This window comes from Triplophysa dalaica, chromosome 14 (genome assembly GCF_015846415.1).
Source record: "Triplophysa dalaica isolate WHDGS20190420 chromosome 14, ASM1584641v1, whole genome shotgun sequence".
In the NCBI taxonomy this organism is placed as follows: domain Eukaryota; kingdom Metazoa; phylum Chordata; class Actinopteri; order Cypriniformes; family Nemacheilidae; genus Triplophysa; species Triplophysa dalaica.
In genome coordinates, this window is record NC_079555.1 from 8,947,030 (window position 1) to 8,962,500 (window position 15,471).

At 39.5% G+C, this 15,471-nt stretch overlaps 3 protein-coding genes across 6 annotated transcripts in view; 1 reads left to right on the forward strand and 2 right to left on the reverse strand.

Moving 5' to 3' along the window:
* The window catches only part of bcar1 (BCAR1 scaffold protein, Cas family member), a 66,483-nt gene extending 57,953 nt beyond the window's left edge, over positions 1–8,530 (forward strand). For both annotated transcript variants that reach the window (XM_056766112.1, XM_056766111.1), the window contains exons 3-7: positions 507–650; positions 3,788–3,898; positions 4,139–5,344; positions 6,527–6,613; positions 7,032–8,530. In XM_056766112.1, coding sequence (XP_056622090.1) covers positions 507–650; positions 3,788–3,898; positions 4,139–5,344; positions 6,527–6,613; positions 7,032–7,544 — 2,061 coding nt within the window. In that variant the 3' untranslated portion in view covers positions 7,545–8,530. The remainder of the gene's footprint in view (positions 1–506; positions 651–3,787; positions 3,899–4,138; positions 5,345–6,526; positions 6,614–7,031) is intronic.
* An 841-nt stretch (positions 8,531–9,371) lies between these two features.
* Positions 9,372–11,883, reverse strand: nudt21 (nudix hydrolase 21). Its single transcript, XM_056766264.1, has 7 exons — positions 11,599–11,883; positions 10,937–11,137; positions 10,766–10,829; positions 10,543–10,632; positions 10,299–10,374; positions 10,101–10,215; positions 9,372–9,747 (listed from the first exon to the last, which is right to left on the reverse strand). Exons 1-7 carry the CDS (start codon positions 11,715–11,717, stop codon positions 9,726–9,728), a joined length of 687 nt encoding a protein of 228 aa, XP_056622242.1. The 5' UTR covers positions 11,718–11,883; the 3' UTR covers positions 9,372–9,725.
* An 847-nt stretch (positions 11,884–12,730) lies between these two features.
* hsf4 (heat shock transcription factor 4) overlaps positions 12,731–15,471 on the reverse strand; it is a 12,041-nt gene continuing 9,300 nt past the window's right edge. For all 3 annotated transcript variants that reach the window (XM_056766345.1, XM_056766344.1, XM_056766343.1), the window contains 4 exons: positions 14,600–14,708; positions 14,441–14,506; positions 14,143–14,288; positions 12,731–14,054 (listed from right to left, as the gene is read on the reverse strand). In XM_056766345.1, the coding sequence (XP_056622323.1) occupies positions 14,190–14,288; positions 14,441–14,506; positions 14,600–14,708 (274 nt within the window). In that variant the 3' untranslated portion in view covers positions 12,731–14,054; positions 14,143–14,189. The remainder of the gene's footprint in view (positions 14,055–14,142; positions 14,289–14,440; positions 14,507–14,599; positions 14,709–15,471) is intronic.

Genomic DNA, 15,471 nt, shown 5'->3' on the forward strand with positions numbered 1-15,471 from the left:
TAGCAGATTTTAGATCTCTGTCCATATCATAGTGCATAGACCGACATCAAACAAACCATATTCTAAAATCATTCACGAACCGCAAATAAAAACAAATCTGAGGATCCGTCTGTCTGAAATTCCAAATCCCTGAATAGCTCTTCTCAATGTGTTGAATCTGAGTGTTGTGCTTGGTATTATGTCTCAGGCATTGAACAAATACGGGGCCTGTTACTTGTTTTCATTTCCCATGCTCACGAGGTTGACACAATCCTCGAAGTGCAAGACAGAAGGTAAACAGGAGGACAAAAGGACAACCCCTGTTCCCACGATGACCTTTCGGGACCCCAGATTTGTTGTAGTAGTGTCTGTTGTGTTATCCCGTTGTAAAGGCACCGTCTTTAGCCTCCACAGTCTCTGTGAGCTAACTCATCTCACAATATGCCCAGAGCAAATCTAAAATGGGTCATTAATTCAAACAGACCCATGCAATTATCTTACCCTCGCTCTCTTTTTCTCTCTCTTAGGTGGTTGTTCCCACACGTGTTGGCCAGGTATATGTGTACGACACAGGGAAGAATGAACAGGATGAATATGACGTCCCCAGACACCTCCCATCCACCCAAGACATCTATGATGTGCCACCTATCCGCACTCAATACAACCAGCAGGTAAACCTTAGATATTTCTTTCTTTCCTACAAACTCTTGTTGGCTCTATGGTTGCATGCCTATTTTTAGATGAGGTCATGCATTACTCGCAGTGGAAGTAGATATTTAAATGTCTGGAGGCATTTCAAAAAGAAGGTCAGCACTGCGTGCGTGTGAAGCAGAATTTACCAAGACCGCTGTGTGAGCACGCATGCGTGTGCATTGTGTGTATATGAGAGAGAATGTACTGTCAGCGAGATCAGTCGTTCAATGCAGCACACTGCAGTACACGCACACACACCCGAGGCAGCGAGAGACAAAGCCTGCCTTACAGCAAAGGCCACGCATACCCAGACCTCACAGTTCCAATGCACACATGCAGCCTGCAGCGCAGCCGTACAAAGCAAAAACGCAATAAAACGAGAGTAACACGGATGACAGCACAGATCTCGACAAGTTCATAAAAGAGATAGGAAACACAGCTTTAAATGACTGAAGTAGACAGAGCGGTAGGGATGAGCGGAGGCACAGCATTAATCTTACAGTAGCTGAAGCACAACAGTGTGTCCAACAGAACTAATGCAGCATGGGACTAAAGTGAAACTCTACACACAAACACACACATTTTTCAGTGCTGTCACCTCAAAATCACTCCAAATATTCATCGTAACAAATCCCCTCTTCGCGAAAGAAAGACACGCTCCAATTTAATCAAACAGAGCTGAAACACAGCCTAGTGGATGTTCAATGGAGGGTTTTGGTATTCATGGTATCTTCTGATTTTCTAGCAGACTGCGGGCTCTCCTGAGGGCATACACAACAGATTGAGAGCCATTGTTTGGGCAGCATTATAAATGCTAATGTCTGTTTGTGTTAGGATGTGTGTTTGTGCTTCGTGCAGCGATGACGAAAGTTTGGGATCATAGAAAGACTGAGATGAAGAGCAAGATGTCTACAAATGTAGACATGGTTCTTTAGTATTTCTGTTATAAATGACAATATTTATTGCTGGAAGCCGGTGTTTATGTCGTCATGAGGTTTTTGTGGTAATCATTGGTTTTTGCTAACTGTCTCACACTTTTAGGTTACTGTAATCTCTATTCATGTGTTTCCTTTCAGAGGTGCGGGTTAGAAACATTGATGCATGCAGGGGTTTCGCTTGAACTTCTCAATAGCGTTTTTTGTCAGTTAAACCCTGTCTTGTATCACATACGAGCACAGCCTAGTTTAGAAACCACTGGCTTAAAGGGACAGTTCACCAAAAAATACAATTTATCATCATTTATTCACCCTGTTTTAATTTTAAACCCGTATTTCTTTCTTCTGCAAAACACAAAAGAAGATATTTGGAAGAATGTCAGTAACCGAACAACCCCAGGCAGCCATTTACTAGCATTTTTTTTGTGTCCGTAAAATAGATGTGAATAGGTACCGTCGTTGTTCGGTTACCAACATTCTTCAAAATGTCTTCTTCGTTCTGCTGACGAAAGAAAGTCATACAAGTTTCGAAAAGACAAGAAGGTAAGTAAATGATGACAGAAGTTTCATTTTTAGGTGAACATTCCCTTTAAACTATAAATGGGAAAGAGCTGTTACTACATACAAACTGTAATTTTAAATGTACACGTCCTTACCCTGTTGAAAAGACCAGCATATGCTGGTTAGGTAGGTTTGAAGCATGGTAGCTGGTTTGTGCAGGTTTAAGATGCTCCTGAGAGGGATTAGGACCAGTTTTAACCAGCTCAGGACCATCTTGAACCAGCACATGACCAGCTAAGGACCAGCACAAACCAGCCAAGGACCAGCACATGACCAGTTTAAACCAGCACTAACCAGCTACCATGCTTCAAAACCTACCTAACCTGCATTTGCTGTTTTTTTCAACAGGGTAAACATATGTGACAGCTAGTTTCTCTCAGATACTTTAGGTTTAGACTTGTCGGTTTAATTTGCATTTTCTCATTCTGCAGTAGTGGAAAAAGTAGCGGTTTTACGGCTAGGGTTGTAAAACATTTATACGGTTTTAATCCTTTGCTAATATCCAAGCTTACAGAGCTGTGGCGCTTTTTGTGAGTGGCATGGGTACGTGTGTGTGATATTCTTGTAAATTGTCACAGGTTTATTAGAGCACTTAGACAGGAAGCAACACATTATTTTCAGCATGTTATGAAACTAAAAAACTATTGTTTGTTTTAGCTATTGTTTGTTGAGTTACATAGATATACTGTACATCACACCTTGGATAAAATTATAGTAAGAAATTAGTTCAATCTTACAAATGCAAAAAAATACCTACACTAAACCTTCTCTACAATGACGTATATTTAGCACCTAAACACAGAGCCATCGGACAGGTAGCAGAGAGAAGAAATGAAGAAATGAGAGGTTAAGGTAGAGGTCAACATCTCGGCATCCCTGCTGATCTTCTCCAGCTGTTCCCGTCTTGGGTCATGCACCTGTAATCTCTCCAGATCATGCCTCTGTGTGTTTGTGTGTGTGTGTGTGTGTGTTTGTGTGTGTGTGTACGTGTGGTTATTTTGTTCTCGCTTGCACCGGTTTAGCTGCAGGCCTTTTGGATATTTATATCAGTTGTCAGAGGTTTATCAGATCAGCGGGACGGAAGTCACACTTCATTTCTGCCACATTCTGAAACTGAAGTGATGCATGCATAGCTCTGTGCGTTCGTGTTTGTACGTCCGTGCGTGTCTGTGTGCGACAGGATGTGAGGCTCTGAGTGGTTGTTGCAGTTTGTCCCGAAGCATGAGTAGGAGTGTTCCATCTGAACCCCATTCATCCCACACTCCAACATCCTCAATAATGGCTCTGTTCTGCTTGAACATGCTCATACACAAGGGGTGGAGCAGGAGGGAGAAAGAGAAAAATATGTAGAAGGTAGAGAAGAATTAAAGGCCCTCGGGTGCAAAATAAATGAAAGTGAGGTACAGACGCACATAATTGACACCATGTTAAATTGCATTTAACAAAAATTTCAATCCAGATTTCATTAGCTCCATCAGTGCCAAGAATTTCTGATGTCTATTTTTTCAAATACAGTTTAGATGTGTCAGTCATTTGTGTAACTGTGTTGTCCAGTCAAATACATTCTGTCAAATGTTTCTGTTATTGATCTGACCCTACTTTCCATCTCTGGGCCGCAGGTGTACGATACTCCCCCCATGGCTATGAAAGGCCCACCTAGCAGAGATGGACAGGAGATCTATGATACACCACCTAGTGTGGACAAGATTCAGCTGCACTACCAACAAACGGTAACAATTTGCCTCAATACAAGACTGACACAAATCAATTACAATGCAGTTAGAGAAATCTGTACCAAAACATTACAAAGACAAAGATCATTTCTGATCGGCTTTGAGAGGAGAGCTGCTCTCTTGACAGGAACATTTTATGAATGATATTGAAAAAAATGATCTACTAGATGTAATGAAAGTAGTAAGTTATGAATGTACATGGCTCATTTTTATTAAATTCATTGTTCCTCTTTCCAGGTATATGACATTCCCCCATCTGTCAGCAAAGATGTTCCAGATGGTCCAATCAGAGAGGAAACATACGATGTTCCTCCTCACTTCGCTAAGATGAATCAGAACCAGGCCTATCTGTCTCAGATCCCCGGAGGTCCTGAGCCTCCCATACCAGAAGACGTTTATGATGTCCCTCCTCCTCAGCTAACAGGAAAACGCCAGCAGCAAGGTCAGGAGATCTATGACATCCCCGCCAGTCTTCGCAAGGGCAGCCCACAGGACCACCACCCCGGAGATGTGTACGATTTCCCCCGCGAACGCCCAACGGGTGAAGAATCGAATGACTACGTGTACGATGTGCCTCCACAGGTGGTGCGTGATGCTGCGGCCACCGAGGAGCTTACGGTGAGCTTTAAGCGGCTCTCTGCGTCCAGCACGGGAAGCACTCGCAGTAACCATTCGACATCTTCTTTGGACATGGTGCCGGTGAGGGACTCTTCTGGACCCGGCCGCCTGCTGCTTCTCGATCTGGACCAGGCCATGGAGCGGTTGTCCCGTCTACAGCAGGGTGTGGAGAGCTCGGTGTCTGTCCTCATGTCCTTCATCAGCGGGAACTGGCGTAGCTCTACTCAGATGGAGTCCAACCTCCCCACCATCAGACAGGCTGTGGAACGCATTCGAGTGGCCGTCAGGGACCTCCTGGAGTTCTCCAGGGGTGCCGTGGCCAATGCCACCCAGGCCACCGACCGCACGCTACAGACCAAGCTAGGGAAGCAGCTGCAGAAGATGGAGGAGACCTTCCAAGGTCTGGTGAAGTACACGCAGGCGCTAGACTCCCTAGGGTGGTCCCCAGCAGCCCTCATGGCACCCCCTGCAGGCTCAGGTGGGGACGATTTAGATCGTTTGGTGATTTGTGCCCGTGGCGTGCCAGATGACACCAAGCAGTTGGCGTCATTCCTCCATGGCAACGCTTCTTTGCTCTTCAAACGGACAAATAAGCAGCAGCAGCTGCCGTTGCCGCCTGTACCGCATACGGGTGACATGATGGGTCAGCTGACCAACAACAATAACATCTCAGCCTATCAGTCAGGCACACCCGAACGGGCTAACATCCAGTCACGGCCGCTACCCTCCCCTCCGAAATTCACGGCTGAGGAAGGGACTCCAGACAGGCCATATGAGACGACAGAGGAGGGATGGATGGAGGACTATGACTATGTGCATTTACAGGTAAAGGACACACTTTTATAATTTGTTATCTTATATTTCAATAAAGTCATTAAGAGTAACTTGTATTTGTAATTCTATAAATAATTATAAATAATTGAATTGTTACTTTTAATATTATTATACTATTACATTACATTTTAATTTAATTTGTTTAATAAAAAGTAAAAGTAATATATAATTTGAAATTTTCATTTAAATTATTTGAGAAGAAATATATATATATATATTTTTCTGCAAATGTTATCAGTTTAAAGCCAGTTTCAACCATTCATGCACTTTTGCATTCAGTTTATTTTACTTATTTTTTTGCATTTAAAATATATATTCTTCAATGCATTTTGTTACATGCAACATTTTCGTGATGGATTTAGTAAAAAAAGTAAATTTTATTAGGCAGGAAAAGGCACAAGGCAAAAACATAAAAAATATATATTTAAAGCTTTTAACCAATTCCACTAGTTTTTGCAGAATGTTTACTCATTAATTTATGCACCTCCATGATTAACACAGCATTTAACCACATGTTAAATCATTACAAAAATCTCATTTGTTGAGCATTCACAACACTCACAAACCCCCTCTGTCTGTATACATGTGTTTAATCTGTTTCCATTTTAGAAGGTGACAACAAGAACCAGGTGTTTCTTCTCAAACATTAGTGTGATCAATGGTCTCTATGCTCTCCCTATTAGGACTCAGTCTGTAATCCCTACTGTGTCGAGCTGTAGGCTTTTTCATCAGTCACTCAGATTGCATGTGCAGACTTGCTTTCCTTTAAAGCCCACATACATCTTACTTTGACACCAGCTGTTGCACATCTATACTGTGTGGTACTGTCAAAACTTCCACTTAAAGAGCTCAACTCAGATAAATTCGGCTCAGTCCCTCAGATATTTCTTAATCTTCTCCACATCTGAAAATGAGTTTTTCACTGTGACATTATACTGCTCCCTAGTGGACTAATTGGTAACATGCACAATATGCAGTGCACTATGGTTTTGGGGAACATAAAGCCTGATGGCGAACAAAAGAATATTACAAACTGATGATGTATATCAATTATATGAACAAATACTACACACATACATGTAGCAGCACCACAATATGAACCTTCATATAAATATGGATATAAACCTTGTAAATTATTTATACATTAAAGACTGCTTTCACTTTGTATTTTAGGGTAAAGAAGAGTTTGAAAAGAACCAGAGACATCTGTTGGAAAAGGGGAGCATCAAGCAAAATAAAATAGTGCTGGAACAGCAACAGGTATATTACATTGTAGAATAGAAATGTACTTGTTTTATGAGAAAGAAATCTATCTTTTGGTCATTACAATCACATAGTGGTCAAATTGTAGATAATTTGTTTTTATTAAAAACAAATGAAAGGTGCATTCAACATTTTGTATTCATGTTAGAGTATAAACTTTGAGAAGCTTTGAGAATTTGAAGCAGCTTGACATGAAACTTCACACAGCACAAAGTTTATAAAGACATGGATAATGATTTCATAACAAAAAGTTCATTTGTAATTCTGAGGGGTCATTAAAATCTCATTTTGTGGAAATTTGCCATCCATACATTACTTTCAGCTACTACTGTACATTGTATGATTATAGCTATACACTTTATTTGACTTTTAGTAAATGCAATTTTTAATATATTGTTTTCCTGTCCTACAACAGTTAAAGCAGTTTGAAAGACTAGAGCAGGAGGTCTCCCAACCAATCAACAACGACATCTCAGGCTGGACCCCGCCCTCTCAATACCCACAGACGCCGCGCAGTAAGCTGTGTATGGGCGACCGGCAGCTTTTGCTCTTTTACATGGAGCAGTGCGAGGCAAACATCACCACGCTCACCAACGCCATCGACGCTTTCTACTCCTCCGTCAACAACAACCAGCCCCCCAAGATATTCGTCGCCCACAGCAAGTTCGTCATCCTCAGCGCTCACAAGCTTGTTTTCATAGGAGATACGCTCTCCAGGCAAGCCAAGTCTCCTGACGTGCGCACCAGGGTGGCCCAGCACAGCAACACGCTCTGTGACAAGCTCAAAGACATTGTGGTGAGCACCAAAACCGCAGCCCTGCAGTATCCCTCGCCGGGTGCTGCCAGAGACATGACAGAGAGGGTGCGGGAGCTCGCAGGATGCACCCAACAGTTTCGCATGGCACTTAGTCAGCTACTGGCTATGTGAGTTCAGGGGTGAATGGACTCGGGGACAGTATATGTACAGAGCCTCTTTAAGACTCTTTGGAGAAACGTACCCTGCTTTTTCTTAACAAAAAGGACAAAAATGATGAATGGGCAGAGCCATCGGTTGTAAATGAATCATTGTACATATTTAAGTTTTGATGTCGGGGATACTGTAATGCAGATGGTGGAGGAATTTTTTGAACAGATGAGGAGAGTGAGAAGGAAAATATCTAAAATAGTAGTTTTAAGACATTATGCTTTATCATAGCTATACTGTAATTATTGCTCTGATTGTTATAAATGTCATCACTATTATGAGATGTTGACTAAAGGTGTTTAAACATTTTCAGGTGTATGTAGAAATACAACCATTTACAAAACAAGGCTTTTTCTTGAATCATGCCTGCTGGAAGAAAAAAAGGCGCAGATGTGTATCCACTTGCTGTTACTGTTTTTAAAGAGACTGTGATAGTGTCAACGCCGAGCATGCTGGGAGTGAGCTGACTGGCAGACAGAAAAGACATTCTTCATATTTCATTGGAGATTTGAACCCAAACTTTCCAGTGCAAAGTCATTGACGTCTATGGATAACTAATAATTCAAATCCATTTTTGAAAAAATCGTTTTGTTTTAAAAAGCTCATGATAAAGTGTCAGTTCCCTTTATTTTTATAAGGTCTATCAGTGGATAGATAGTTCCTATTCCTCCCACGTTCCCTTTGGCATGTCCTACACTATTTCGTTGTTTTATACTCAGTTGTGGGCGGTCCTTCAACTTAAAGCCGATAGCGCGGATACCTGCTGGACAGGTGCATTGTGGCAACAAGGTCCTTGGTTTCACTGATATCCTCTCAATTTATTGTACAGTTTCTCATCAGTGTGTTCGAGAAGTATTTGCTTTCCTTCTTTAGAAACGCTTACTTTCTTTATTCATACAGAGGCTTTCAGTGCACACATTTGAAATAAACCTAAAACCAGCTTGTCTTAACTCCTCCTCCATTGCCCTACATTGACCCAGTGACTATGAGTCACTCATCTGTTTAAAGAGTCCACTACAAACCTGAACCATCCGTTTCAAACTATCTCATCCTGTCTTCTAGCTCCCTGTTGGTCGTATTTTAAAATTAAGAATATGTGAGACAGTGTAGTTTAATGATACTTATTAAACTTTTTAAGTACTACAACATGTTGTTGTGCGTATACTCAAAATCCTTATCCGGTTTAAGAAAAAAGCATTTATGCCAAACAGTGACCTGATATATGTTGTACTGTTATTCTGTTCTCAAATCTGTGTTCAAGGATTTGAATGATATCTGGAAATATATGTTTAATATATTTTCATTAAAAAAAAAAATGCAGTCCAACTTGCTATTAATTAAGTTTGTCCTCCCAGAGAATCTTCATATGTCAGTAACACAACAATATTAAGTTTCCTCCCATCAAAACACATTTTTATCATCAGATGTTTGTTCCCTGGACATCAAACTCACAATCTTTCTGATGTTAAGGCAATGCTTTGCCATTTGAGCTAACCACACGTTGTGGTTTCAACACAAGATATGCAGTTGCTGAGCCAGTTGAAGACTTTTATCTAATCTGCAAAAAAAAGGTAAATATTTTCAATGTAAATTTAAGTGCTCTTCAGCAATTAAATACATATCTCAACTATCATTCCTGACTTTCTGGCTTAAAATGTTGTCAACGGTAGACTACTAGTTACAATAAATCCCCTGCATATTTTACTTTCATTGTTTTAAAAAAAGTGCAAAAACATTATTGCCAAACACCATACATTAACATGCTACGAATTAATAAACAACACACAGATATCTCACCCATAACAATTTATTATAAAAAAACATGGTCAAATATAGACGGATTAAAAAACAAAGTCATTGGAACATTTTTTCGAAAGACTAACTAATTTAATCCACTGACAAATTAAACATAATACGAGTAGTTACTAAATGAAAACGTCTAATAAAGCACAGACTTGACATGCATCTATCCAGATGAAAAAAAATGACGCACACATTTCAATGTGATTTAGAGCAATGACTGAAATCAGGACAGGAAAGTGAGAGACTGGACCTCCTCATCACTTCATCCATCACTCCTCTGATTCTCATCAGGCTGCACTCACAGAGACAGCCCATGGTCATGATGACATAACCTAATGCCTCTCAATTGTAGATGAAGTTAAATCTATGAGGGGGAAAAGAGTAGATTAGCCAAAAAATGCATGTAACTATTTATTTGCAGGAACAAAACAGATGAATAGTAGGACTACACCTAAAATCTCCTACATGGTTTTCAGGTGATTTCTGCCAAAGCAACACCAATTGCAGAGATTACTAGTCTGCTTTCATTCCCACAGAAATGTGTTTTTGCATTTTGTAAAATACAGTTAAAATGGTTCTTTTTTTGTTTCATTGGACAGTATATTGAAGTAAAGCAAACAAAGTTCATTTACTGCAACACAAAATTTCAAAACATACTTTCATATTTGCCAAATATGCTGAATTTAAAATATTCAGTAAGCTAAAGTAATATCACACCTGCTCAGTAATTGTGGAAGACTGGATATAATAGGACCATAACCAGGAGCATTGTCATAAAGCTCAAACAATGGAGCGGCCACCAGCTTGTAGTTCTTTGGCACAGCAAACAAGGCTAAAAACATACAACACAAGAGTTAAGCTGTATGATACATTTGACTAAAAGACATTAGGGAAACAAACTACATTTCATCATACCTTTCTCCTGCAGCTGTACTAGAAAAAGCTTCTTATGTTCCTTAGGCTTAGTAATGTGTGCTGGAATGTAGGGATACTGTGGAAGGGAACAGAACATTTTTTTATCATAAAAATAATCATTATTTTCATTCCAGTAATTCAACTGTAATAATAATAAATCAAAAAATGTCAGCTTTATTCTGTAATACTTAAAAGTGACAAAGTCAATAACACAATATAGTTCTGATATGAAAAGATGGCGTGCCTGAGGTGGTTCGAAGTTTGGTCTCCACCAGTTACCAATACAGTCATCAATGACCCAGTCCTGTTTTACTCCATCTTGTCGACCCAAAATCTGAAAACAATTATAGATTTATGCTGTAATTTCACGTTCCTATACTGGGTTTTATTTGAACACACAGCGCAATTATTTTAAAATAAGCAATTTCCTTAAACTGCCCTCTGAAGTACATTTATAAGGAAAATACCTCTGTCATAAGCCGCTTTAACCCTTCCACCTCATCTTCTCCAGGGTTCAACTCACCACCCGGACTGTAACACAACACAACACATATAAACTGTGAACCCACTGGCAAATGTCATCACACAAAATCACCGGGGGGGGGGGGGGGGGGGGGGGGGGGGGGATAAACGCATACAGTTTGAAGAAGGTAGTTCCAAGTTGCAGAAGCAGCACGTGAGGCAGTCTGTGCTCGTGCACGATCAGAACTCCTTCCACAGTCCGCCGCATCCCGATCTTCTCAAACTCCTCCCGCATCCGCTGAAAGCGTGCGGATACCGAGCTGTCCTTCTCATACAGCGGCTCCTTAGTGCCGAACGTGTAGTTCGTCAAAGGATATCTGTAAAATGACACGATGTTTAGGAGAAGTTTATTCAACCACGAGGAAATAGAGTTATTAGTGAGTTGTTAAATACACAAAGGCGCATAGAATACAGAGCTAATAATAATCGGTATCTGGCTATTGAGAATCAGTAGCGTGGCATCGATGTAAAAAGTGTGTTGTTGAGGGGCCAATATTGCACGGGCTCTTAAATAAGAACCCGTAACACGTTTGCACTGTAGAATAAATATATTTTATCAATGCTGTTTTCAAAAATGTTTCAGTAACGTTACATTTAGCTGACTAGCTATCAGATAGAAAAGCAGCGTAACATACTTAGCTAACTAACGTTACTTCATATTAACGTTGCATCAGGACGCAGATTTATTGCACTAATTATAAGCGTTATTTATTACATAACTTACATTCAGGAAAACACGAAATGAATTCCTGTGAAACTTTATATTAAAAATACTCACAAGTTGATGGTTCGCTCCAGGGTGAGCGGTTTAGCCGGCTGGCTAATGTATTTGTTTCCGAACTGATTTACACCGCGGGGCCAACCGGTAGTTGACCGATTAGGAGGTACAACGGACATCGTATGACGGATAATGCAGCCGCTTGCGATATCGTTTAAGTCAATGCACGACTCACTTTATCACACTTGTTACAATAATAGTCGTTTTGAATGGCAGGGCTTTAGCAATCGATGTTACCAAAACACGGCGCTCTACTGTGAAAGTACATCCGGGACATCAGGGATACTTCCGGTTTACGGCCTTCCGTGTTGCTTTACGGCAGTGGTTCTCAACTCTGATCCATTTTCCTGCAGAGTTTAGCTCCAACTCTGATTAAACGCCTGATGAGGCTTATCAGCGACTTCAGGAACGGAGGCGTTCAACTTAATGTTGGACTGCGCAGATTGTTTGGTATATCGCATTAAAGTACCGCGAGAGCGATTCAAATGCGTAACGAGCAACCTGCACTTGAATCGCTCTCGCGGTACTTAAATGTCATACGCTGATAGATTTGCGCAGCGCCGCATTAAATTGAACGCATCTATTCCTAAAGACGCTGGTTCGCTTGTTCAAGTGTTTTATATCAGAGTTGCGGCTAAACACGGCAGGAATGTGGATCCCTCGGGCCAGAGTTGAGAACCACTTTTTACGTCATCGTTAAACCGAAGCTGTGAATGGGGAAAATCAATAAAACCGTCGGGTTGTTCAGACAACTGGAACGTACAATGCACGTAGTGTGCGTGTTTGTATAATATAGAAAATAATTGAGTTTTTATAATTTCCTGTGGACTTCTGGCCAGTAGAATTGTTAGATTTACCAAAGTAAAGTTTTATAAAGGTGGTCAATTCCTTTAAAAACATGTATAGAATATGACAAAATCAATTTCTGCATACGTTATCATTCGATAATGATGTGCATCTACCTTTAATATAATGTTGTCTGTAAAAATAAAAATGAGATTTTTGCATGCTTTAAAAAAAACTTTATTTTTATTAACATTCACTGCTACTGTTGAGAGTCAGTAACAGACTACAGCCAGAATTAAATCCCAGTACTATTTCTTACAGTAGGCTTGTATACTTAAGAGGGTAATGTACATTCATTTATCACCAGTGCAAGTAATCATTTAATGGAAAAAACTAAACAACTCTGTGAAAAAGCACCCTTCTCACAATAAACCATTTAATTATTGCTCCATGTTGGGGAATAGTGAAAAAGGAGAACATAAAATAACACTGAATAGAGCCCATTTCTAATACAGATATCACCCTTAGTGCAATGTATTCCATCTTAATCATAATTCTCAGTCATCATTCATACAAATCAATGCCAAAAAATCAATGCTTTCTTGGAAATCATACAAATGCAACAATATTGCACTTTAAATGTAAAACATTTGTAAGAGATCTAGGGTATTTTGCTTTGCTACATGGCTGCCCTGTATTAACAAAGCCCATTCAGTCCTAGTAGTTTTATTGTATGTTGTGTGTTAATTTGCCCTCATTACATATATGAGGTTTGGCAGGAAGAATAAACGTAAATGTTTACGCTGTTATTGTCATATATTCCTCTTTTGTTGATAGTGTGGGTTTAAAAACAGTCAACTGAAATGTCAAATTTGAATACAATAAATAAAAATATTGAAAAATATAAATATCACATAACAATAGTGCTCAGCTCAAAGGCATTCAGTGTCTCCTTTATCAGCTAGCCAACCAGTACTACATCTGTATAAAATGTGGGCAAATATCACACAGTTTACGATTTAGTGTATCAAAGACAACTGTAAATTCAGTAAGGCTAGCTGATCAACTAAATAAAAGATTAGAAACAAAGATACTTAATGCTATTCAGATACAGTATAAACCGATCAAATAAAGACACTAAAATGTGCAAAAAGTATCATTTTCGTTTTCTAACCCCTAGACCTCTCACATTAATACATGCATAATATGGTTGAACCAGTCTATATTAAAATACAAGGACTGTTATAATAGTAATTTGAACTAAATGTCTTAATATTAACGATTAAATATGAGGGGGGAAAGGAAATCACAGCTCCACAAAGCAGAAACTCCAACACACAGACTAAAGTGCATTTAAACCTGGGCCGCAATGATGTGCATCCTATTGCATACAGTTCACCTGCATTTAGTTTGGAAAAAATGCTTTATATTCCTAGGTTTTCAAAACAATCTTGATGTAGGCCACACTTCTTGTATGTGGTATGGTAAATACCCCTATTGCCATGGAATGTATTGCTCCAGATGCACCTTACTTTTGGCCCATTATGCAAGTAATGATCTTCAAAAAGGCTGGTGTCACCTCCCCGTCTACTATCCAGAATACAGAGTCTTCCCTTCTTATATTTTGAATACATTTGCAAACCAAGTGCAATGCTTTCATTTGGCTCCCCCTTAAAGAGACACAATAAATGAAAACTATAGATTGATCAATATTTGGATAAAAGATACTTGTTTAATCCAGCTGATGACATTAGATACCTGATTATTTCTCAGAAGGGATCTTTGCTGGCTGTGGTATCAAAGACTCACTGTTCTTCATAGCCTGCAGTCGTGTAGGGCTCGGCTTCTTGCCCCTGAAACATGTACTGGGACACAGCGGCAGGGATAAGGGCATTAGCCAGCTCCTGTACAATCAGAAATACACAGTTTATAAAAGTTTCCATACAATGATCATGCAAGAATAGCTATGTTGTTTTCTTTCATTCATTGCCTGTTAAATCATGCATTTATCTACTATAGCTATGTACAGTAATTGAAGTAATGTAAGAAAACTCACAGATTTCAGGTTTGGATCCATTTCTGTAAAATTCCACTCATTTAAAGGCAGAGCAAATGTGAAGGGCTACAAAATGTAATTGGTTATTCAGATTCATTCAAATGAATAATCAAATGAGGTTCTATGTTTGCATCCTCGCGTTCACTCTCTCATACTTACATCCATTTGTGCGACATTGGGATCCATGCTCTGCTGGTGACTCCCCAAAAGCAGCTGTAAATTCTCCAGATTCACGTCGACATTATCCACACCATCAGGCATTTCTGGTCTTTAACATACCGTAGATGTACAGTACAATGTGAAAATTGAATCACATTGAATTAAGTTCAGACCCATATGTACATACATCATATACTTGTTCCTAGATATGCCCTAGACCCCTTTTTAATGAAAGTCTGGGTCTGGTCAGTTCTTAAACGTATTTTAAGTATTCAGGTATTATTATAGAATTATATTTCAGGTATAGCTGTAAATAATTTATGGTTTAAGGCAAAACAGAAAAGTAACTTCAAGTATGTTTACCATCAACTTTATTTTACTCATGAATTAAAAACCCATTTAAATGTAATTTGGAGCATCTAGCCGTGATTTTTTGAACTGCAACTAATGGCTCACTCCACCCCTCCTTTTTCAAAGCACTCTGGCGGATGAAACAGCACTAAGATGTTGTCCCGTTTTCGCTTCTTTGCCAAAGGAGATAACGTATGTTCAAAACACGCTCTGTAGAGCAGTTTGTCTTTTTAGGACTACTAGTAACAACATGGCGAATTCCATTTAAGGGGACCTGCGGTGTATGTAGATAGAAAAAGCTCATTCGACGGTAATAAAAACATAAAGCTTCATTATTATACAGCTCTGAAGACAGTTATGTATATTATATTGAGTATCTGTCAATAGATCATCCAAAAAAATACACACTTGACCTCTTAGATGATCAAACCATTTGATTTTTTGTTGTTGTTGAGAAAATGGGAATTAGCCCTAAGGGTTGACTCATAATTATGACTCTAGAATCTCAGCAGTCTTAGATC

What these genes read in the sequence shown, in the direction of transcription:
- nudt21 (XM_056766264.1), bottom strand. Translation starts at nt 11,717, where the DNA reads ATGTCCGTTGTACCTCCTAATCGGTCAACTACCGGTTGGCCCCGCGGT. An exon ending in CTGGAGCGAACCATCAACTT is followed by an intron (nt 11,138 to 11,598) that starts GTGAGTATTTTT and finishes GTCATTTTACAG; the next exon opens with ATATCCTTTGACGAACTACA. An exon ending in GGAACTACCTTCTTCAAACT is followed by an intron (nt 10,830 to 10,936) that starts GTATGCGTTTAT and finishes GTTGTGTTACAG; the next exon opens with TCCGGGTGGTGAGTTGAACC.